We start from the raw sequence: 23637 nt of genomic DNA on the forward strand, positions 1-23637 counted from the left end.
GGCAGATTCTTAACCACTGGACCACCAGGGAAGTCCTCCTAAGCTCACTCTCTGCTCAGAAATTTACTTACTGCTATTGACCAATGAATGGCCTCTATGCAAGTTATTCTTCTTAAATGACTAGACCTCTAGTCTAGGTGTTAGAGGAAACCTTCTTGTTTTCAGCTCTGTGCACGGCCAGTTCAGTATTAGTGCGTGTTGTCTTAAGTAGGGCAGTGGTTATTAGATAAACCTAATTTTATTTAGAAATGCTTATGTCTCATTTTGTGTCAGAATAAATATTAAAGAATCTTGCTTTGGTATTCCCAGTGCTTGGAATAAAATGAGTGCTCAAATAAAACAATGGGAATGAGTAAACAGTATATTCTTTTCATGAAAAAATTCCCAAATTAAGTAAAATATATTAGTTATGAAATAACTACAGTGAAATAGCTATGGTTCTTAACAAGAACCCTTTGTGGATAAGGAGCCCAGGTGCATGGTTTTTACTATCCAAAGAGGGAAAATATTAATACGATGCTAACGATCTTAATGTCTAGACCTGAGCAGGGGTTCAGAAGCTGAAACTGTTCACTGTGGGGAGTGGAAGAAACGTTTATATATAATAACACCCTCCTTGACCCTGAAATTAGTGCTTCTCCTGTTTAGCTTAAAAATGATCCAGAAAGAAAACAAGACTGCAAGAACATGAATTCTTTCCTGGAAGATCCTGATTCATAGTTAGCCAAGAAATTAGCCAGAAATCTTCACTAGTATGTTTTGAATATACTAACTCATTTTTTGATGCCAAATGTGGGTTAGATTTAGGATGTGTGCATGCTAAGTTGCTTCAGTTGTGACCAACTCTTTGCCACCCTATGGACTGTAGCCCACCAGGCTCCTCTGTCTAAAGGATTCTCCAGGTGAGAATACTGGAGTGGGTTGCCATTTCCTCCTCCAGAGGATCTTCCTGACCCAGGGATCAAACCTGTGTCTCTTACATCTCCTGGCAGGCAGGTTCTTTACCAATAGTGCCATCTGGGAAGCCCTAGATTTAGGATGCTCAGGAATGATTGGTTTACACTTTTTAAGCATTGACTCCCCTGCCTATACACTGGTTCGGACTGTATTGTCTCTATGATTCTTTCTGGTTTGCAGACTTGCTGCATTAAAAAAAATTTGCTTTGCAGCATTTCTATTAGCAAGCCACACTATTATATGCACGCCATGTGGGGGAAGAGGTGCTTTGGCTATACATAACCTCTGATGGGTGGTCATCTGCGTTGCTCACAGGAGCCAAGGTCCAAGGAGGGCAGTGACTACTTTGACAGCCGTTCGGATGGGCTGAACGTGGACACGCAAGGGCCCTCCCAAGGGTCTGTGTCCCTGTGGTCAGGGGGCTCTGCTCAGATCCTGTCCCATAGAAGTGAATCTGCTCATGCGATCGGCAGCGACCCCCTCCAGCAGAACATTTATGAGAATTTCATGCGAGAGCTGGAGATGAGCAGGACCAACACGGAGAACCTCGAGACGTCCACGGAGACGGCCGAGTCCAGCAGCGAGTCGCTCAGCTCTTTGGAGCAACTGGACCTGCTCTTTGAGAAGGAACAAGGGGTGGTGCGCAAAGCCGGGTGGCTCTTCTTCAAACCCCTCGTCACTCTGCAGAAGGAAAGGAAGCTGGAACTGGTGGCCCGGAGGAAATGGAAGCAGTATTGGGTGACACTTAAAGGTATGTGGTCTTCACCACCCAGGGGGTCCCAGGAGTTCTTTCCTCTGCTCTCCTCTTTCCTAGGAAATGTCAGCGAGTCCAGGCTGGACTGGAGTTCATGTGCAGGCATCTGATCCAGAACCGTCCAGCCTGCTTTCCTAAAATACCTTCTCAAACCTGTATAATATGTTCACTTAACAGTCGTATGCATCCTTCATTCTACTGAGTGATGATTGAATGTAACAACTATTGCTTATTATTTTATAGGGTTTCGTACCACTCTTTAATACTTGTCCTGCACTTGGGGGATGGGAGGGGAGCCCCGGATAAGTAACCAGGTGTAGTTATTTGGAACGTTGAGCATGGATTGTGCACATGTTCAGAACCCCAGAGAGGCAGTCCTCCCCAGCTTGTACAGTGAAGAGTTTCATCTGCGTCATTTGGTTTGTGTCACCCCACGTTGATGAGCTAAGAGCGTCTTATTGTCATCACAAACATGTGCTTTGTTTTTGTTTTGTTTTGTTTTTCTGATGCAGAAGAAATAGGAGAAAGCCTTTGCTTTGTGAGGATGATAAAAGTTTTTCACAAGCCTTACCGTTTAAAAATTATAATTGCCTCTCTCATTGTGGATGGATAGATTATTTGACGCGATCTGAGGCTTTGAGTCAGCATCGCGTTGACTGATATAGATGTGAACACCGAGCAACCCCACAGACCCGGGCATTTCTGCACAGCTGTCCTGAGACTCTTTGTCAGAGGAACCTGGTGTGGTTCCTCAGTAGCAGCTGGCACCCTTCCTTGTCATGGGAGAAGGCAGAAACGGGGGTCACGCTGGACAAAGTGCAGGTGAAAGGCCCAGAGCTATCTGCAGTGCTCCCCATATTTAGAAATTGTGAGTTTTGGGGAGCTGGCATCAACTCATTACCCAGCACCCTCTGGGAAAGGGACACGGAGAAGCCATCTCTTCTCTAGGTAACACCTTCCCCCAGCAAACTGGAGGTTTTATGCAAGTTGAGACCCGGAATCCCTCACAGATGCAGCCCTCTTTTCCAGTTCTCGATTGGATCCTCGTGGTATCTTGTGGCTCAGGAAGGCAAAGGGCGACCCCCTGGGGGAGGCGGGGTCTTCTGTGGGAGGACGGAAGAGATTTGGAAAGCTGGAATAATGGATTGGATCCAGCAAGATAACATTTTTAAGGGATAAGTTGATGCTTTTAAGGTTTAATGATCAAAGAACTACCCAAGTGCGGGAGAGGGAGGTGTGTCTCTAGAGCATGTCAGACACTTTTCTTCAACGTGAAGTTTGTTTACTAAAATGGGTGCTTTGGGACACTGAAAGCAGGATGCTTTCCCTGCTTGCCTTGTGGCTTTGAAAACCCCAGAGCACACCCCATGGGGTGGTGGTGGTGTGCGTTTGTGTGTCCATATCCTGCTTCGAGAAGCACAGCCATCGGTGACACCGAGGGGCTGTAGAGCTGTGCAGTATGGAAGATGACAACGATTTAGCAACATTTAACCTGGAGGACTGAGAACTGGGGTGACCGTGAGTATAGTGGTCTTCGGGAAGAGACACTGAGTTTATTCTGGTTTATCAAGGTTGGGACAGGACTAATAGGTAGAAGACAAGCTGATGGTGAATTAGTATAAAAAATACACGAAGGGAAAACCCAAAAACCTAGTGCTTTCCAGAGTTTGTGCTCCCGGAGATGTTTGTAGTGCCAGGTGCTTGGAGGCCCCTGGGGAGGTGTGGGCAGGTGTCATTTAAGGTTGAAAGAGGACGTCTCTAGAACATTGTCTCCCATCCTGGCAGCTGTCCAGGGAACCTCTGGCTGCTGGCTTCAGGGGCACGGATTGTCCTGACTTGTCTCTGACCTTTGTAAGATCCATGGGCCTGCCCGGGCCCTTGCTTGTTAAGCATTTGAAGCCCCGTGGATAAAGGATGCTCTCTGGGTGACAGTGTTATAAAGCACACATCCCTTTGTTTCCTTGGCAGCCCAAGAAAGGGTTGGCATGAAGATGTTTTTTTCCCTCCATCATAACCTATCCCATGTGCTTTTCTATGCCTCTTTCCTCTGGGAATTCAGTATTGATGAGTTCAGCTTTCTTGGCTTAGAATCCAAGCTGTAATATTTGGGCTTAACTGTTTGATTTAATTGGCTTAACTGTTTGATTTAATTGTAGTTAAAAACATATATATATATATATAGGTATACACACACACACACACACACACATATACATTTAAGCAGAGTTTTAAAATTATCCTTGAAGTATCTCTGTAAATAAAGTCGAAGCAGTGCTTTTAAGAGAGCAGCTATCAGCCAACCATCTGGTTGCCCACCTACACTGAATGTCTAGGTATGCTAATGGCACACATGTTTTTTAGGGTTTGGAGGATGTAATAAAACTTTAACAAGGGTGATTCTGCTTTCCAGCTGTCTTTTCCAATGAGTGGATTTACGCGTGGTTCACAGGGGACTTCCCGGGTAGAATGTTGGCAGGGCGGATATACTGTCCCTCAGAATGCACAATACGTGGGATGCTAAGGCTGGCAGCATCTTGGTATCTGCCCGAAATGAATTTTACTTCCTCTAGATAGAATGATTCAAGCCCCGGCCACTGGGAGCTCAGTGTTAAGGGAACCATTGCAAAGAATTTGGACTGGGGTGGAGCTGGCACCGCTACCCTGGTCCTCAGGTCCCCGGTCATGGGATGTTATATGTGCAGCGGTAGCATCAGTCAGACGTTTCCTGATGGAAAGATGGGAGGATTATTTCTAAGTACATCAGTGGCTGGAACAAAGGACTGGCTCAGGCCTGCAGCAGTGGCTCAGGCCATAAACCTCATGCCCCTTCCCCTTATTCTAAGAGGCTCTCACAGCCTCTGCCTTTGGATGTGGGTTGATTGTGGGAGGAGAGATTGCTCAGTGCCCCACTCAGAGTACTCAGAGATCAGAGAGTACCGGGGAGGGAGAAAGCGCTGCCTCAGGGATGCCATCCCCGGGGGCAGAGCTGGGGTCGTGCACTTTTTTTCTCCTGATTTCTATGCTGTGCTGGGTTCCATTGTAAACTTGTGTGACCATGTTTCCCTCATGTCCCTTCTTCTCGTTCCTTTCCTACATGGGTCCTCAGGACCTGTGACAGGGGCCGTACTGTGCTTTTCTCTTTCACAGGATGCACGCTGCTGTTTTACGAGACCTACGGGAAGAATTCTATGGATCAGAGCAGTGCCCCCCGCTGTGCCCTCTTTGCAGAAGACAGCATAGTGCAGTCTGTCCCGGAACATCCCAAGAAGGAAAATGTCTTCTGCCTCAGCAACTCCTTCGGGGATGTCTACCTATTCCAGGTACCGCTGAGCTTTCTAAATGGAGGGTGTGGGGAGGGAGGAGGGAGGGAGAGGGTGGGAAGATTTGGGAGAATGGCATTGAAACATGTGAAACGTCATGTATGAAACGAGATGCCAGTCCAGGTTCAATGCACGATGCTGGATGCTTGGGGCTGGTGCACTGGGACGACCCAGAGGGATGGTGTGGGGAGGGAGGAGGGAGGAGGGTTCAGGATGGGGAACACATGTATACTAATTAAATAATTTTCTATTAAAGAAAAATAAATAAATAAATAAATGGAGGGTGGAGGCGAGATCTCATGTCCTGTTAGGACGAGAAGGATCCGAATTAAGAGGCATGACTTAGCAATAAAATAGAGTAAAAGCCGTTAAACTTTGGGTTAAAGTTTAAGCAAGAGAACTGGCCTCTGCTGACTGCCAGGCACCATGGGGCTATCACCATTCAGTCATTCACCCAGCAAGCATTTCTTGGGTGCCTCTGTGCCTGCATGTGTGCTAAGTTGATTCAGTTGTGTCCAACTCTTTGAGACCCCATGAGGTGTATCCCGCCAGGCTCCTCTGTCCATGGGATTCTCCAGACAAGAGTACTGGAGTGGGTTGCCGTGCCCTCCTCCAGGGGATCTTCCTGACGTAGGGATCAAACCCGTGTCTCTTACATCTCCTTCATTGGCAGGCAGGTTCTTTACCATTAATGCCATCTGGGAAGCCCCGTATTTCCAATATTCCACTCAAATTCTCAGTATTTACAGACAACTGTTTTAATATTATTGTGCCCTCCCGGAAAAGTTCTTTTATTATAGTTTTTCTTAAATGAGTCCATACCATGGATGTAATTTCATATCCAGGTTTCAAAATGTAGCATTTTGCTCCTAACATTTCCTTGTCTTATTAAAATTATGAAGGTAGCCTGCTTTTTTAGAGAGCGACGAGATGCACACTGCATGAATATACTGTTTTTTTCTTTTTTTGTATTTTTGTTACTCTCGCTGCTGGTGAACAGCTTGATTCTGGTTTGTCTTCCCATCCTATCTGGGGCCATGTGACACCCTTGATGCTCTCACAGGCCCCCTGGAGTCACGGAAGCCTGCAGATCTGTGTTGAGTGTGTTTTTTAAACTTAAACAGTTTTTATGAAGTGGAGGTATTTGGGGGTTTTACACATCCAAGCCCAGGCTGCCACTTGGGAGAACACTTTTGTGGAGAAACAGTTCCAAATCGCTTCTCCCTCCCTACCCCCCGTCCCCTCTGTGTTTAGGCCACCAGCCAGACAGACCTGGAGAACTGGGTCACCGCCATCCACTCGGCCTGCGCATCCCTCTTCGCAAAGAAACACGGCAAAGAGGACACTGTCCGGCTGCTGAAGAACCAGACCAGAAACCTCCTCCAGAAGATAGACATGGACAGCAAGATGAAGAAGATGGCAGAGTTGCAGCTGTCCGTGGTGAGCGACCCAAAGAACAGGAAGGCCATAGAGAACCAGGTACAGATGATCTATGAGTGTCTCCTCCCGTTACTCACCTCCCTGGCGGCAAACTCAGCTGTGGGAGCTGGTTCTTACACTTCCGGCGGAAATAGCTTCTGTGGTCTCTTGGTTCAAGTACTTAAGTGGCTGCACTTTTGTCATATGGGAAATACGATCTGCTTCGGTGGCTGTATAGGTACAGTGGAACATTTTATGACCAGATCTTGTTTCCTCGTATTGAGGCGCTCCTGCTCGCCTAGCTGATTCTGTGAATATTGTCACGTTTGGAACAAAATTTGTATAATAGAACTACTGGAAGATTAGACAGGTATGATTCTAATACAGAGGATGGCTTCAAAAACGGTAGTCTGGTTGTTGTTCAATTGCTATGTCGTGTCTGATTCTTTGCAACCTCGTGACCTGCAACACATAAGCTTTCTTGTGTTTCGCTGTCTCCCGGAGTTTGCGCAAACTCATGTCCATTGAACGTGTTGGTGATGCCATCCAACTATCTCCTCCTCTGTCACCCCCTTTTCCTCCTGCCCTCAATCTTTCCCAGCATCAGGGTCTTTTCCAGTGAGTTGGCTCCTTGCATCAGGGGGCCAAAGTCAGTATCAGTCTTTCCAATGAATGTTCCGGGTTGATTTCCTTTAGGATTGACTGGTTTGATGTCCTTGCTGTCCAGGGGACTCTCAAGGGTCTTCTCCAGCACCACAGTGCGAGAACACTGGTTCTTTGGTGCTCAGTCTTCAGTGGTTTGGTATAACACAGCGATTCCTGTATCTGTGGCTTTGGGGGAAAAACACTACTTTTTTGGCTTGTTTTTTCTAACAGATGAGGTGCTAAAGAAAATGCTTTCTTTGGCCTGTTTCCACATTCATCTAGTAATTAGGCAGCTACTGTCTATGCTGCTTGCATTTTACAGGGCGGGAAGCAGCTTAGTGTCAGTCTTCCTTTGCTCAGACGACCTGAACACTTAGACAAGTGTCAGTGAATCTCTTCAGTCAGGTTCCCTGGGAAACAGACTGAGAGATTTGCATGTGAGGAGTTTGATTAGGAATGCTCTCAGGAGTAAGGGAGTGAAGTGAAGTCGCTCAGTCGTGTCCGACTCTTTGCGACCCTGGGAACTGTAGCCTACCAGGCTTCTCTGCCCATGGGATTCTCCAGGCAAGAATACTGGAGTGGGTTGCCATTTCCTTCTCCAGTGGATCTTCCCGACCCAGGGATCGAACGTGGGTCTCCCACATTGCGGGCAGATGCTTTACCCTCTGAGCTATCAGGGAATTAAGGAGAGACTCTGGTTCTGAATTGTGCGGAGCTGGTTCCACAGGGGGCTTAGCAGCTGGGATGGCCATTCAGAGTTGCTTGCTTCTAGTGGGGCATGCCATGACAACTGATCAAGGTAGCTGCCGTCAGAGGGGGCTGATTCCCAAAGAGAGACCTATTTGTGAGCCATGAGCAGCTAAGGGGAAGAATGCCTTTGTCTTCAAAGGGGAATCAGGTGGTACACAACAGTAGCCACTACAGTCCCCTTCAAAATCAGTGTCCAGTGATTTGGGAACTTGAAGAGGGATAGGCTGAAGATGGGTTGGCGTGTGCCTGAATCTTTCGTCCTTTTCACTTTGTAAATTATTATAGAGAGACTAGGTTCTTTTAAAAAAATTCCATGGCAACACAACAATTTAGATTCCCCATAGAAATAATTTTGTCTGCAGCATTTGACTTAAGTCACAAATAGTCTTCTCTTTGTGTCTGAATATTTAACCTTGCTTAGAATTTTTTTTTCTGTCTGCATATACATGAAGAACTTAGAATGTGTGGAAAGAAATTCCTAGCTGTAAATAAGAAACTGATGAAAGGCTTGCATTCAAATGATATATTTGTGACACATTAAGAATTTGGAATCTGTCAGTTGGCAATAGTAAAATAACCAAGTGATTCCCATCTCCTGCCCCCTCATCAAGTGTTTCTAAATGACAGTGCAGTTGAATGGATTTTCTGGTGAGACCCAGATCTGTCTTTGCTTCTCTTTTTCTGGTATCTTGTGTTGTCTTTCTCCCTACCCAATCCTTCCCTCTCACTGTTTGTCCATCTGGCCTGGCGTGCTGCGATTCATGGGGTCGCAAAGAGTCGGACACAACTGAGCGACTGATCTGATCTGAACAGATGCCTATAGCTTCAACAAATAAACGTAATTTTAAAATACAGATCCCGTTTCTAAGAAATGTATCATTTAGTTAGAAAGCAGGCCTCATAAGCATGAAACTAATGAATATTCTAGAATGAGGTAGATTAGGGCATAGTCATCAGATGCTGTGAGGGATCATGGGTTGAGCTTGTGCTGTAATTTTGAGGAGGAGGAGGAAACTTCCTGGAAGAATAGGGCCTTAAAAAATTGGCAAGAGATGTGTAAGTATGAAAGCCAAACCCTATTGGGAAGAGAGTGTAGCACATGGTAGGCAATTTGGTAGTCTAGTTGATCCTTGAGTAACACCAGGGTTATGGGCTCTGACCCTCTGGCAGTCGAAAAGCCACTTGTAACTTACAGTTGGCCCTCTGTTTTCAACTAACCACAGTCATATAGTACTGTAGTATTTACTTAAAATCTGTGTGTAAGTGGACCCGTGCAGTTCACATCCTTATTGTTCAAGGGTCACGTGTAGGAGTAACAGAGTGGGGCTTGGGTCTCCTGAGCACACGGGAGCTGAGATGTGGGCTGGGAAGGGATGAAGAGATGGAGGTTTGGTGGGGCAGGGACTGGTGTAGCTTTTTCAGGGTCTGTGAGATAACACTGGGAGGTAAGCCTCTAGACCTAAGGGAGGAACATGCGTTTTTAAATTGTGATGAAAGCATGGTGAATGCATCCTCTTTGGAAGATTAATCTGGCAGTGGCTTGGATAGGGGTCAGAATGACCCTGGTCTGCATGTGCAGCTGTGAAGGTCTGGACCAGAGTAACACGACAGAAGTTTAACAAATTTTATGGAAGATGTTTCTCCCAATGCATCATTTTTGATAATTTTATAGAGTATTAAAGATAGTTTCCTATGCACCTGAATTGAAATGTTCCTCAAACAGACAACTGATTTATAGTGTGGCATGTGGGATCTTAGTTCCCCAGTCAGGGATTGAACCTGTGCCCCCTGCAGTGGAAAGTCTTAACCCCTGGATTGTCAAGGAAGTTCCAAAATATGCTCTTTATTTAAAGAGTGACAGCTCGCAAACTACAAACTAGAACATATTGATAGTTTTGCCAAGGAACTGAAAAGGAAGTTGAAGCCGCCAAGGAGAACCGTGGGAGTGGACGGTTTTGGGGGTTTTGACAAGGCTGCATCTGCGGGGGACAGACACATCTCTGCCCTTGGCCGCTTCATTCCCAGAGCCTGGCCCGGCTCCTGTCTGGGAAGAGATCTGGCCCGCGGGCAGGCCCTGACCTCTCAGCTTTCTGTCTGGGGCAGGCAGGGATGTGATGCTGTGTCCCAATTCACACGACAAGCGGAAAGGCCTGAGGAGGAGGAGAAAGGTTTTCTTCATGTTTTCTCCACACCATGTCTCCCTCGTGGTCCTGAATTTCCAGGATCCAAAAGCCACGGTAGTCTGTCTGTCATCAGAGATGCCGCTCGTGGGCTCAAGTGCCAGAGTTAGAATCTCATACTGATTGTAGTGGGAGAAGGTGTGGTTTTAACTGGCTCACTAACATTTAAAGCCATACTTTAGTCTCCTGGACACCCAACTTGGAGTTTTCAGGTCCTTATGTGTTGTCAAATGTTTAGGTCAGGGAGAGGAAAGGGAAATTGGGCAACATTGAGCTGGTCCTGGCCCCTTTTTTTTTTTGGCCTCTTGTTTTCTTTCTCTGTTTATGGCCACAAGAAGTACAAGCAAACATTTTTTTTTAATTTGAATTTTCATTAATTTTTAAAATTTTCATTAATTTTTTTCATTGTTGGTAAATGCTTCATTTATGATGTCAAAATTGGTGCTGTTTTTTTCTTGGGAGAGGGGAATTACTTTCATATGCCCCCCTACACAGATCCAAGGGTCTCTGGTGGTTGGATGGCCCGGAGAGGAACTCTTTTAAAGAATTAGGGTAATTATAACTTGTGACCAATGTGCATTCTTTGGCAGAATCATTGCATGAGTATTTAAAGCACTGCGCTAATACTACTGATTTTTCATTTTGGTTTTCCCCTCTCCCACCCCGCTCCCCCTTGCTCGCACCCCTTCCCCCACACCCTTCCCTTGATCCCCTCCCCTGCACACAATCACCTTCTCATATTATGCTGCTGAATTTCTGGTAAGAAACAATTGGGTTGATCTTTAGGCATTCCACCTGAAAATATTCTCCGTACCAGAGCCACAGTTTTTAAGGTTGTAATGTATTCATGTTTTCCCAGAGGGCTTTGCGGCAGGTAACGTGAGCTACATTCGCTGTGCCCACTGTTCTTAACTCACTTGCCAGATGGTTGTAAAGAAAGCTATTTTTCTGTATACTTGCAGACACAGAGTATGAAGCATTAAGCGGGGGGGAAGCAGGCACATGCTTAGGATTACTTTTATGAGATGGTTTTGGACTAGAGAATGTTCTATGACATATAAAGGCAAAGGTATTTACAAATCAAATCAATAAGAACATTATCTCCTAAATATCCCAGAAGTATATAGTTTTCTCTAAAGTGCCTTTTAAAAACATCTTTAAAAGAGCAGTGCTTTATCCAATTACCATTGAAAACTCTCAACCTCACTCTATTTTATTTTACATACAAGGAAATAATTTATTTACGCAGCACTTTCCCCCAGAGATCCGAAGAACCCCAGAACTAGTCAACTTGTTGCCTAATGAGAGCTGAACTGAGAGAGTACATTACATCATGCGAGATAAAGTCTCTGGAACAGGTTTTCTTTGAAGAGCTTTGGTTGGAGGAGCTCCTTGTCGATTCCCTTTTCAGATAAAGTCGCTATTGCAGTAATAACAGCCGAGTTTCAAGCCGTCATGTGGGGACATGCTTGGCTTAGAAGAGACCATCATGTGCTCTTGTCCCCAGGCCTTCTGGGGACTGTGGGGCAGGATGACACCACTTGCATTTGGGCATGTCCAATTGGGAGCAGACTGTCCACAGGGCAGTTCCCTTTGAAGTTCTGAGGGAGGAAGAGCTGTAAATTAAGTCCATTAGTACTTGATTTTCCTTTCCATTTATTATTTTAAACAAGTGAACAAAACAAGTGAATAAAACCTCCCCACCCTAAGGCGATCTTGGCCTCTTCCCAGATGGCTCCCTCTCCCCATCCTGACTCTCTCTGGGCCTTTCTCACCTCCTGGGGTCAGTTAGGAGCAGGGAGGTGATGCCCTGAAGGAGCAAACTGTCAGCTGGTGGGATTGGGACTGCACTGGGTTTTGTGAACCATGGGCTCTGTTTTCAATATTTACTTAGTTTTTTTATTTAAAAATATTTATTTATTTATGGGTGGGCTGGGTCTTCACTGCCATGCAGGCTTTGCTCTGGTTGCAGAGCAGGGCCTACTCTCTAGTTGCGGTACAAGGCCTTCTCAGTGTGGTGGCTTCTCTCGTTGCAGGAGCACATGGGCTCAGTAGTTGCGGCTCACAGGCTCTAGAGCACAAGCTCAGTAGCTGTGGCACACGGGCTTAGTTGCTTTGCAATGTGTGGTATCTTCCTAGACCAGGGATCAAACCTATGTCTCCTGCATCCGCAGGCAGACTTTTCACCATTAAGCCACTAGGCAAGCCCTTGTGTAAAGTTTTAAAATAAAAAAGAGGATGGATTGAGCTCAGACCACTGGAAACTGCAGTGAAAGGAACAAAAGGAACAAAACCTTGAGGGAAATATGATCTAGGGCACGTGGGTGGAAGCAGTACGGGGAACAGAGCATTGGAGTATTTGTGAAGGGGGTTTGAGGGAGACAAGGCCAGGTTACCAGGGACTAGGCAGGACAAGGCATCCTGCAGCAGGCCGGAGGGGGTGGCACGTACTGGAGGTGCTGAGGATGGGAAGTTCACATTCAGTTAGTTCAGACTCTGGGCCAGGTGAGCGTGCAAACTGGGAATTTGAAGAAGATGCTGTCTTTGCCCTCAGGGTGCTCCTAGTCAAGCAGGGTGATAGACAGCTAAGCACATAATTTTGACATAATAGAATGAATTGGGAGTAGATGATATTCCAGAGTGTTGTGAAAGACACATGGGGAGTTCAGCCTCATATGTAGTCAGGGAGGACTTCCTGGAGGAGCGATGCTCGAATTGCTTCTCAAAGAATGAGGAGTTAATCAGGAGAGGAATAGCAAAGGGAATTCCAGGCCAGGGGTTGGCGTGAGCCAAGGCAGAGTGCTCTGAAATGATGCGGTCATCCTGGCAGTTTGAATTTTCAGCACATGATGGGTAGGTTGTGAGAGGTGAGGTGTAGCAGAACTGTCTTCTCTCTTCTCTCTAAGGCTGCAGGTTTTGCCCTTCCTCAGGTGCTTGGGCCACACAAGGCCAGAGTGGTTTGCATCTAACAAGAGAATCTGACCATCGGATTCCTGGGATTAAAAATCGTGCAGTGGCTCCCTGTTGCTTACAAGATAGTCTCTGATGACAGCTCCCCTCCTTGACCTTTAGCTGCAACATCAAGCTTCCTGTGGGTTCCACTTCTTTCTTTGGATTTTCCCTCAGGCAGAGAGGACCCACGTGGACCACATGCCTGCTTGCAGACTGCCCCGTCCCCTCCCCCATCATTGGACTCATCCTTGCCTGTCTGTGATGAAGGGTTTAGCTCTTCCCAGGAGCTGCCCTTGACCGCCCTCCCCACCCCTCCATCAGGGACCTACTATGCTCCGATAATTCTCAGGGTCGCTCTTTATCTCACACACTGTTTTGTAATTATCCCTTTGCGTATAAGGTCATTCCTAGAATGAAATAAGAGCTCCTAAGGGATGAGTAACTGCCCCTCCCCACCATCTGTTTCCCTGGTACTTGGTTCCAGGTAGATCGTGGACACTCCTGTGTTTCCTTCCCTCTTCCCTGGGCTGGTCCCCATCCCAGCCCCTCACCAGCTCCTGCTCCTTTGCTTGGGGCTTCACTCTTTCATTCACCAGTGAGCATCTCCTTTCCTGTTTCACTCTTCATCCTCATGATTTCCAAGGCTACCATTCAGGACTGCTCAGGCCAGGATTCTGTGTGATTCTACAGTCACTCCACATGGTCAGGTTGTCTGTATCACCCATCTGATGGATGAGTGTGTAGACGCTGGGACAGATGCAGGAAACGGTCCAATGTCATCACACAGTGTCAAGTGTCCGAGCAGGAAACGGTCCAATGTCATCACACAGTGTCAAGTGTCCGAGCTTGAACACAAATCCGCACTTCTAATGGGATCCAGCCTCGCAAAAAGATGTGTGAATCAGATTGTGCTTTGCTCACTAAGGAACCAGGTGATGCACAGTTTTGTGTCAAGTAGAAATTAATCTTTAATTTGCTTGTTTTCTTAACTTGAATGTTTGAGCTTGATGTGATGGGAAATATATTTATTATGAATGCATTTGGCAAATGAATTTGATGGCATGTGAACATCTCAAAGGGAAAAATAAAACATAACCAATATTCTAAACCAGTAGCTGGTTGCTCTAACTACCAGTTAACTCCAATGTTTTCTGTGTTACTAGCTGGGTTCTTCTGTGGAGGTCGGTTTTAGTGCTTGGAAAATATTGTATGGGAGGTTTTCAACTTACTCTGCCAAAAAAGGAAAAACTAATTATCTTTTAGGACCAACTTAGAAATGGACAAATGACTGAATACTGTGATCAAATGGCCAAACGGTAGAAAATATTTTTCTAGGAGTGTTGGGTGTGGCAGGAATGTACTTGTCATCTTTTTAATGCATCACTTATTCATCTGTTATTTTTAGTATTAGCCTTCATCTCCTTTCCCTCCCACTTTCTAGAGTGGACCATAGCCTTTCTGAGCTCATTAAATAAATATAGATATATTAGCCATAAAGAGGAAATTTTTGCATTGTGTTTGTATCAGTGCTAAATAATGGGAGTTTTCCTCAATTTTTTTTATTAATAATTTTTCTTTTACAAATGAAAGATAAAACTTCCTTTGCATTCATATTAATTTTGTGTTTTGTGCTAAGAAATGAAAGCTCAAGCTACATAGCAGTTGAGTTTTAATTTTCATGTCCAGATGAAATAAAAAAATGTCTAGGCACAATTCTCAGTAGAATGTAGAAAGAAGGAGGGAAACTGTCTTGGTTTAAGGGAACTGATTTGGGGCATTTTCATTTTTGATCATATTAGGAAAAAAATCTCTAGAAATTCTGTGATAAATGTGAGATTGGATGATATTACTGTTTTCATAATGATGAAGACATTTTCTGAGGTAGCATGTATGATAGATACAAAACTGTCTTCTGTTTCTCTCTTTCGTTTAAAAAGAATGTATCTTTATCTCATCGTTTGAGGGATAAAGGGATAAAAAACATGTTTTCCTTTTAGTTAATCTTACGTTGAATTTGGGCCAAACTTGAATATCAAGGCTGATAGGAAATTGAGAGGCAAGATGTTCACCCAAATGAGAGAGCAGATAGTCTTACAGCTTCTCTATAGAACACCTGGGGATTTGTGGGGAGAAATATGGTTGATGATTAGATGAAAATTTAAATGAAAGTTGCAAAGTAATTACTAGACAGTGTACAACACCAGCCTTATGAGCAAGAAGACCTGGGCTCGGGGGCTGTGTTCCAAGTGCTCTGTGGAAGCCTGTTCCCACGTGTTGTTCCCATTAGGATCAGCTTTGGGCCTTGGCCAGCCTGGAAGGGCAGCATATTGTGTGACCCTGGTCAAGTCACCTCCTTCCTGAGCCTCAGTGTCCTCTGCTGAGGAGTGACGGCCTGGCAGCCCTCACTGCCTGTGTCCACTGGCATTCCCGGTATTACAAGATCTATATTGAGCTCGTGGGTCTGGTGTTTGTACTTCTCTCTTCTTTCCAATTAACCCAAGCACCTGAATCCATGTCCTTACCAGACTTTTACCTGCATATTCTCCCATGTCCTTCTCTACAACTGTGGTGAGTCTATGGAAAGAAAAATCATTGTTACTTATCCAACCTCAGATCCTCATTTAACTTCTCTGACTGATTCTGTCCATAAAGAACCATGACCTTTAAAACAAGATAAATATTGTCCTTACACATGCACTAGATGTGTGACTAATGATGGCTAACTCTGCCACAGAGCACTTTGGGAATGAAGGCGGTATTAGTCAGGGTTCCCCAGAGAAACAGGACCAATACGATGTGTAAAAAATATACTCATAAAGAGAGTCATTATAAGGAATTGGCTCGTGTGAGTATGGAGATGGGCAGGTCCCAAGATCTGCAGTGAGTCAGCCCGCTACAGACCTAGGAGAGTGGACAGTGTGGTTTGCATCTGAAGCCTGGCAGGCCTGAGACCCAGGATGAGCCAATATTTCAGTTCTAGTCATCAAAAGCCAGGAAAAAAGCTGACACCCCAGTTTGGAGGCCCATCACGGAGGAGGAATTCTCCCTTGCTTGGGGAGGGTCAGACATTTTGTTCTAGCCAGGCCTTCAACTGATTGGATGAGGCCCACCCACATGAGGGAGGGCAGTCTGCTTTACTCAGTCTATCCACTTAAGTGTTAAACTCATCCCTAAACTCTCTCATAGACACACCCAGATTAGTGCTTGACCACACATCTGGGCACCTTGTGGCCCAGTCAAGTGGATGCATAGAATTAACCATTACAAAGGATGACGGCAGGAAACATCATTGAAATGGAAGTAAAGTCCCTTCTCAGTTGCATTTTCTACTAAGTTCAGATTAAAAATGCTCTCCATAATGTGCAGTATTGATTGAGATACTAGGTCTCTTGAAACATAGTCACATATATTAACAAAATTCTTGATCTTTGTAGGATCTGCTTTGGGCTATTGGAGTCTCCCAGCCCCTTCTTTCTTTCAACAAGCCTAAGCATCAGAATCCATATTCCTCCTATGAACTTACCTGCATTTTGTCCCAGGGTTTTGAGCAGAGAGGTCTGGGTGTGCTAAAGATTACAAAATGTTTCTGATGGAATTTGGAGGTTCCCTGTGTATTGTTTAGGATGGAGCTGTCTTTTCTTTCCAGTAATGCTTTGATGTATAGTCATTTAAATACATTCAGTGATGCCTTTTAAAAAAAGCTTTGTAAACTGCAGAAGTCAGTGATAATATGAGATTGTCACCTTCCCTGATCTAAAGTGTTTGGCCTGGACCTGGGTTTTATTTTATTTGCTATTTTGTCTTTTTGTTCCTCTGTGGATGCTGTGGGCTTCTGTATTGTCTGGTACCCAATAACTCACTGGTTTCTTTGACTTTCATACCTCCGCTCTCTCCAGAACGCCTAAAAAGTATCTCATTAGCTGTTTCACATGGAGTTATAAATGAGAGATAAACCGAGAAATATCTGCATGTTATTAAAAGACAAAAGAATGCGCCTACAAGTGTGGATTTTCAGGTATTAGCTTGTAAAGATATTTGTGAGACAGAACTTGGAGTATAGTTTTTTCTGGGTATTATAGTTTCCAGTCGATGTAGTTTGTGGTTACATAATACCCATCCATTACTGCTGGAATCTAGAATTCTCTAATATAAGACTACAGAGAGATTTGCTGTTCAATTTGATCTGCCATGTTAATCTGAAACAGTGGTCCTCACTCAGGCTGGGCACCAGAATTGCTACAGATGCTTTTAAATTAAATGTCTGCTTTCCTGGGCCTCATACCTAATGAGTAGGCTCATCAGGTAAAAACCTGGGGATTTTCGTTTTTAAAAGCCATCAGGTCATACTGGTATTGATTCAAGGCTGACATCAGTGGGCTATTACATCACTAGCAAGGTCATACAGTGTCTTCAGTGAAGTTAGATTAGAGATTGAGGTTTTTCAGTGCACTCTGGGAGATTTTGTTGTTTTGCTGACAAACTATGATAAATCAGCAAATTACTTGTTTAGATCTTGTAGCCATCATATTTCTTTCATGTAGAAAGGTGTGCAGTGATCTTCCTAAGAAATAGATACAGAGAACATAGAGGGACTCTAAAGAGCACCCAGAATTTGTTCTGCCTTTCTCTGGAGAGAGATGAGGGAAACAGAGTGTTCATTGTCAGAGATCCTTCAAAATATCATTTATCCAGGATCAGGGATTGACCTGGAAAGTGTACTGTGAAAGGTTAGGATCTATTTGGGTGCAAAGCTCGGCAAAACAGGAGATGCAGTTGCTGCAAATGAAATGACACAGTTCTCATGGGAAATCGTTAAGTCTTCACTACAGACCTTCCCTTGAATTTCGAGATTCCTCTGAACACTCTGTGAAGCCCAACTTCTTGTTCTGTTCTGAATCTCGGTGTTGGCAACTTCCTAGAGCCTTTCTTTGCCTATTCGTTTATGTCTAAATGAAGATAATGCTTACATATAATATACTTTGATATCCTTGGAAGAAAGGAGAGTGGCCCCCAGAGTTTTTATTTCTTTACCAATTTATGAATTCACTTTTGAAGAATACATAGAAAGTTTTATATTGTAAATAATTATATATGTCTTAAATTAAAAAAAAAATTTTTTGGCTGTGCTGAGTCGTCACTGACGCACAGGCCTTTTTTTTTTTTTTTTTTTTCCCTCTCGTTGTGGAGAGTGAGGGCACGTCTGTAGTTGGGATACATGAGCTTCTGATTGTGGTGACTTCTCTTGTTTCAGGGCACAGATTCCAGGGTGCGTGGGCTTTAGTAATTATTCCCAGGCTCAATAGCTGTGGCATATGTGTTTTTGTTGCTCCGAGGCATATGGGGTCTTTCCAGATTAGGGATTGAACCTGTGTCTCCTGAACTGTCAGGCAACTTCTTTACCACTGAGCCACCAGGGAAGCCCTGTGTTAGTCACTCAGTCGTGTCCGACTCTTTGCGATCCCATGGACTGTAGCCCGCCAGGCTTCTCTGTCCATGGAGATTTTCCAGGCAAGAATACTGGAGTGGGTTGCCATTTCCTCCTCCAGGGAAGCCCTATAAGTGTCTTAATAAAGCTGTATAGACGGTGATTCTTCCCCAGAATACTTAAAGTAGGAGTAAAAGCTCTGTTTGTCCTTATGCCTGAAGTTCATCTGTTTTTTCTTGTTTCGTGAGTCATTCTGAGAATGTACAGAAATGTGCAGACACTGCCTCCATTCATCCCGCATCTGTTTGTGTGCAATTCGGTTATTCTGGTTTAAGATCAGAGGCTGTGAATGTAAATGTAACAAAGTGAAGTAACTGACTTAGAGTTGGGCATCCTGCCTTAAGCCAGCATGGTTTTCAGCGCTGGAGTTCTCCAAAGGTCGTGCCCTGGCACTGTATCGGGACCACTGGTTTGGTTTTGTCTTTGGCCATCCTGATGAAGTACAGTGCTATCTGACCCCATTGGTTTTGGCGGGAGGGCTTGAGATGGGGCAAGGAGGGAAGGCTCATTTGAGCCATGCAACACCAGCTAAAATGATTTTTTTCCTTAAAGTTGCTGAAAGGGGTCACATTTTCAATTTGACCTGTGAAAACGCTTCATTTTTATTTAAATTAATCCTATTCTTGATTAAACAGATCCAGCAATGGGAGCAGAACCTGGAGAAGTTTCACATGGATCTGTTCAGGATGCGCTGCTATCTGGCCAGCCTGCAGGGCGGGGAGTTGCCGAACCCCAAGAGCCTCCTTGCTGCCGCCAGCCGCCCCTCCAAGCTGGCCCTGGGCCGGCTGGGCATCTTGTCAGTTTCCTCTTTCCATGCTCTGGTAAGTTTCCAAGGAAGGCGGTTCGGCGGCATGCAGGGAGCGCTGCGGAAGCTCACCTTTCTCCAGCTGGTTGACACTGGGCTCTGCTGTGACTTAACCCAGTAACTGACCAGGGCCACCCAGGGACCCGGTGCTGGGGGAGGGAGGGTTGGCTTCCTGCTGTAGAGTGTCAGCTTCTCTGCTGCTCGTTCGTGGAATCCAGCTTCCCAGGTGGTGCAATGGGAAGAATCTGCCTGTAAAACAGGAGACACAGGAGATGCAGGTTCAATCCCTGGGTCGGGAAGATCCCCTGGAGAAGGAAATGGCAACCCACTCCAGTATTCTTGCCTGGGAAATCCCGTGAATGGAGGAGCCAGGGGGTTCTGGGGGTCACAAAGAGTCGGACACAACTGAGCATGCAAGCACGTACCCAGCTACTCAATATTCCCGTCTGCCTCTGCCCTTCTGTCTGTCCCACCTCGTACAATCAAAAGGGTGGAATCCCTGAGGAACAGCGACAGTGGTGTGAAGAATTGAAGGGCTGATTGAAGGTGCTTTGATCTGTTCTGCCGAGAGTTCCCCTGGGTTTTGTGAGATCGTTTCTGCATGGGTGGCTTCTGTGGATAGCATTGGCTCAGTCTGGAGTCTGAAGGTGATTCTGCCAACCCTACTGCCCACCCTGGAGAGATGTGACTGTGGTAGCTAGACTTACGTTATCTCGATAAGAGATCTCTGGTGAATGTGCCTCTGCTATGTCAGACTTGGAATAACTCTGGGGACTGCTCAGAACACCTGGCGGCTCAGATGGTAGAAAACCTGCCTGCAGTGAGGGAGGCCTGGGTTCGATCTCTGGGTCGGGAAGATCCCCTGGAGGAGGAAATGGCAACCCACTCCAGTATTCTTGCCTGGACAATTCCATGGCCAGAGGAACCCAGAGGGCTACAGTCCATGGGGTTGCAAAGAGCAGCTGATCAACTAACATTTATAGCAAGCAGGGCTTATTCCTGTTAGGACATAATGCACTTTATGATGTTTCTAAACTGTGTTTTAAATCAGGTGTGTTCTAGAGATGACTCTGCCCTTCGGAAAAGAACTCTCTCGCTGACTCAGCGGGGAAGACACAAGAAGGGGTTGTTTTCTTCATTAAAAGGCCTGGACACACTTGCAAGAAAAGGGAAGGAGAAAAGACCGTCTATAACTCAGGTGAGTTGCTCAGCATGGGAGGGACAATAGACCAAGTGGGAAATCCCTGATATGCTGTGAATCATAAATGTTCACCAGCCTTCACAATGAGATCAAAGTTGCTTCAAAGGGATGCAGTCTCAGCATTAACTGTTTTTCCCCAAAAGAAAACACTCAAGTTGCTCACTCTCTTTTTTGGCACTCCCAAAGAGGTATTCACACCCTACATCTGCAGTGCGTGGGAACGCAAAGGTAAGACTCATCAGAAAAGCATCTGCACTTGTCATTGCCCTTAAGTAATTGTCATAGATTTTCTGTTATAATCAACATGGAAAATTAATAATAGAATAACAGCAACTGAACTCTGTTGATAGTGCCGGACGCTTTGCTGACGTCATCTGTATGACACGAAGTAGGCGTTGTGTCATCACTTATCACAGATGAGAAGGCAGAGACAGGGAGAGGTGAGGTCACTTCCTTTCCTTGTTCCTGAGGCAGCTGAGAGTCAAGGCTGAGGCTTGGTCTACCTAGATCCTCCAGCACTGGATCACTGTTGCTGCCTATTATCCTAGAAAGAGGATGAGCGGCTATTTAAACATGCCAAGTAAAAATAGCCCGAGCACATATTGTTGAAAGGTGGCCCATGGATAGTGAATTGTTTTGGGAACGTTTTGATTACTCATGTCTGAAATATTTCCTAATGCTGCTAATACAGTATGTGATAATGATTTTTACGTTGCTGAGCGGTATGTTTTAGGATTATTATTTTTTGTAAGACTCTTGGAAAGATAAATTATCACAAAATGAGCTGTTCATTTAAGTGAATGGGGAAAATGTGATGAAGTCCAAGGAAGTTCTTGTTTTTATTTCTGACAGCTGTTATTCTGAATATGCTGGCAGAGTCATGTTTTATGAACTTTGTTCTCTAATTTTATATACATATACACATTTAACTTGTGAAACAGTTTCATGAAACAGGTGAATAGCAGGGAGAGAATCAACTTCTATGACTTATCTATAACCCTAAAGCAATAAAGGTGGAAGTGGTAGGGAGTGGATTGGTTGATTGAAAGCAAAAATACATGCAGTCCTTTACTTGGCCACTATTTTTGTATGCTCACAATCAGAAAGGATATCATGTTTAAAAATTGTGATTCTATTTGTACTTCAATTGTGAAATTAATCATTTGTTGGTTATAAATGAAAACATTTCTTCATTATATATTATGGTTAAAATCACTGCAGATAGTGATTGCATCCATGAAGTTAAAAGACCCTCACTCCTTGGAAGGAAAGTTATGACCAACCTAGATAGCATATTCAAAGGCAGAGACATTACTTTGCCAGCAAAGGTCCATCTAGTCAAGGCAATGGTTTTTCCAGTGGTCATGTATGGATGTGAGAGTTGGACTGTGAAGAAAGCTGAGCGCGGAAGAATTGATGCTTTTGAACTGTGGTGTTGGAGAAGACTCTTGAGAGTCCCTTGGACTGCAAGGAGATCCAACCAGTCCATTCTAAAGGAGATCAGTTCTGGTTGTTCTTTGGAAGGACTGATGCTGAAGCTGAAACTCCAATACTTCGGCCACCTCATGTGACGAGTTGATTCATTAGAAAAGACACTGATGCTGGGAGGGATTGGGAGCAGGAGGAAAAGGGGACGACAGAGGATGAGATGGCTGGATGGCATCACCGACTTAATGGACATGAGTTTGGGCGAACTCCGGGAGTTGGTGATGGACAGGGAGGCCTGGCATACTGCAGTTCGTAGGGTCGCAAGGAGTCAGACAAGACTGAGCAACTGAACTGATACACCATTAGCTAATGCTCGGCTCATCTTTTTGAATTCAAGTTCTATGAAGTTTAAATAATGTCTTTAGACAAATTCTCATTTTAATCAAGACAGCAAATTCTATATAATTAAATGACAATAAGTATCTTGGTAATTTGCTTATAAAATGTTGACGTTTAGCTAATTTGATATAAGCCTAATATAGTCTTTACCCCATCATATATGGTAAATGTCCTTAATGTAAAATTTTATGAAGCAAAAGCATTTGCTTGAACATTTTTGTTTTAAAAAGATATGAAGCTAATTGTAGTGTCGGTATTTATATAACTCCAGGATGTCTGGCTGTAGGGGAGCGATCACACCATCGTGGTTGTTTGGGTCAGTAAGACTTTTTTGTACAGTTTTTCTGTGTAATTCTTGCCACCTCTGCTTAATATCTGTTTCTGTTAGGTCCATACCATTTCTGACCTTTATTGTGCCCGTCTTTGCATGAAATGTTCCCTTGGCATTTATAATTTCCTTGAAGAAATATCTACTTTTTCCCATTCTATTGTTTTCCTCTATTTCTTTGCATTGTTCACTTAAGGCTTGAAAAAATTTTTTTTTGTAATTGGAGGATAATTACAATATTGTGATGGTTTTTGCCATACGTTGACATGAATCAGCCATAGGTGCAAATGTGTCCCCTGCCTTGAATCTCTTCGCACCTCGATCCCCACCTCATCCCTCTGAGTTGTCCCAGAGCACAGGCTTTGAGTGCCCTGCTTCATGCACTGAGCTTGCACTGGTCATCTATTTTATATATGGTAATATACATGTTTCAGTGCTAGTCTCTCAAATCTTTCTTATTTCTCCTTGCTGTTCTTTGGAACTCTGCATTCAGAAGGGTATATATTTCCTTTTCTCCTTTGCTTTTCACTTCTCTTCTTTTCAAAGCTATTTGTAAGGCCTCCTCAGACAATCATTTTACCATTTTGCATTTCTTCTTCTTGGGGATGGTTTTGATCACTGCCTCCTGTGCAGTATTAGGAAATGTACAATGTAAAGTCAGTGGGCCTTAGGAAGCATTACTACAAACAAAGCTAGTGGAGGCGATGGAATTACAGCTGAGTTATTTCAAATCCTAAAAGATGATGCTGTTAAAGAGTTGCGCTCAATATGCCAGCAAATTTGGAAATTCAGCAATGGCCACAAGACTGGAAAAGAACAGTTTTCATTCCAATTCCAAAGAAGGACAATGCCAAAGAATATTCAAACTACCACACAATTGCATTATTTCACATGCTAGAAAGGTCATGCTTAAAATTCTCCAAGCCAGGCTTCAACAGTACATGAACCGAGAACTTCCGTACATAAAAACTGGATTTAGAAAAGGCAGAGGAACCGGAGATCAAATTGCCAACA

The 23637-nt window shown here is 44.5% G+C and overlaps 1 protein-coding gene across 10 annotated transcripts in view; it reads left to right on the top strand.

Annotated features, from left to right (window-relative positions):
* The window catches only part of TIAM2 (TIAM Rac1 associated GEF 2), a 240898-nt gene that overhangs the window by 124634 nt on the left and 92627 nt on the right, over positions 1-23637 (top strand). For 9 of the 10 annotated variants that reach the window (XM_070376925.1, XM_070376920.1, XM_070376923.1 and 6 more), the window contains 5 exons: positions 1273-1708; positions 4859-5031; positions 6286-6510; positions 19098-19283; positions 20319-20465. In XM_070376925.1, coding sequence (XP_070233026.1) covers positions 1273-1708; positions 4859-5031; positions 6286-6510; positions 19098-19283; positions 20319-20465 — 1167 coding nt within the window. Of the gene's footprint in view, positions 1-1272; positions 1709-4858; positions 5032-6285; positions 6511-13828; positions 13910-19097; positions 19284-20318; positions 20466-23637 lie in introns of those variants that run through there. The other variant, XM_070376928.1, reaches the window with a different exon arrangement.

Source organism: Bos mutus, chromosome 9 (assembly GCF_027580195.1).
Source record: "Bos mutus isolate GX-2022 chromosome 9, NWIPB_WYAK_1.1, whole genome shotgun sequence".
NCBI classification, from domain to species: domain Eukaryota; kingdom Metazoa; phylum Chordata; class Mammalia; order Artiodactyla; family Bovidae; genus Bos; species Bos mutus.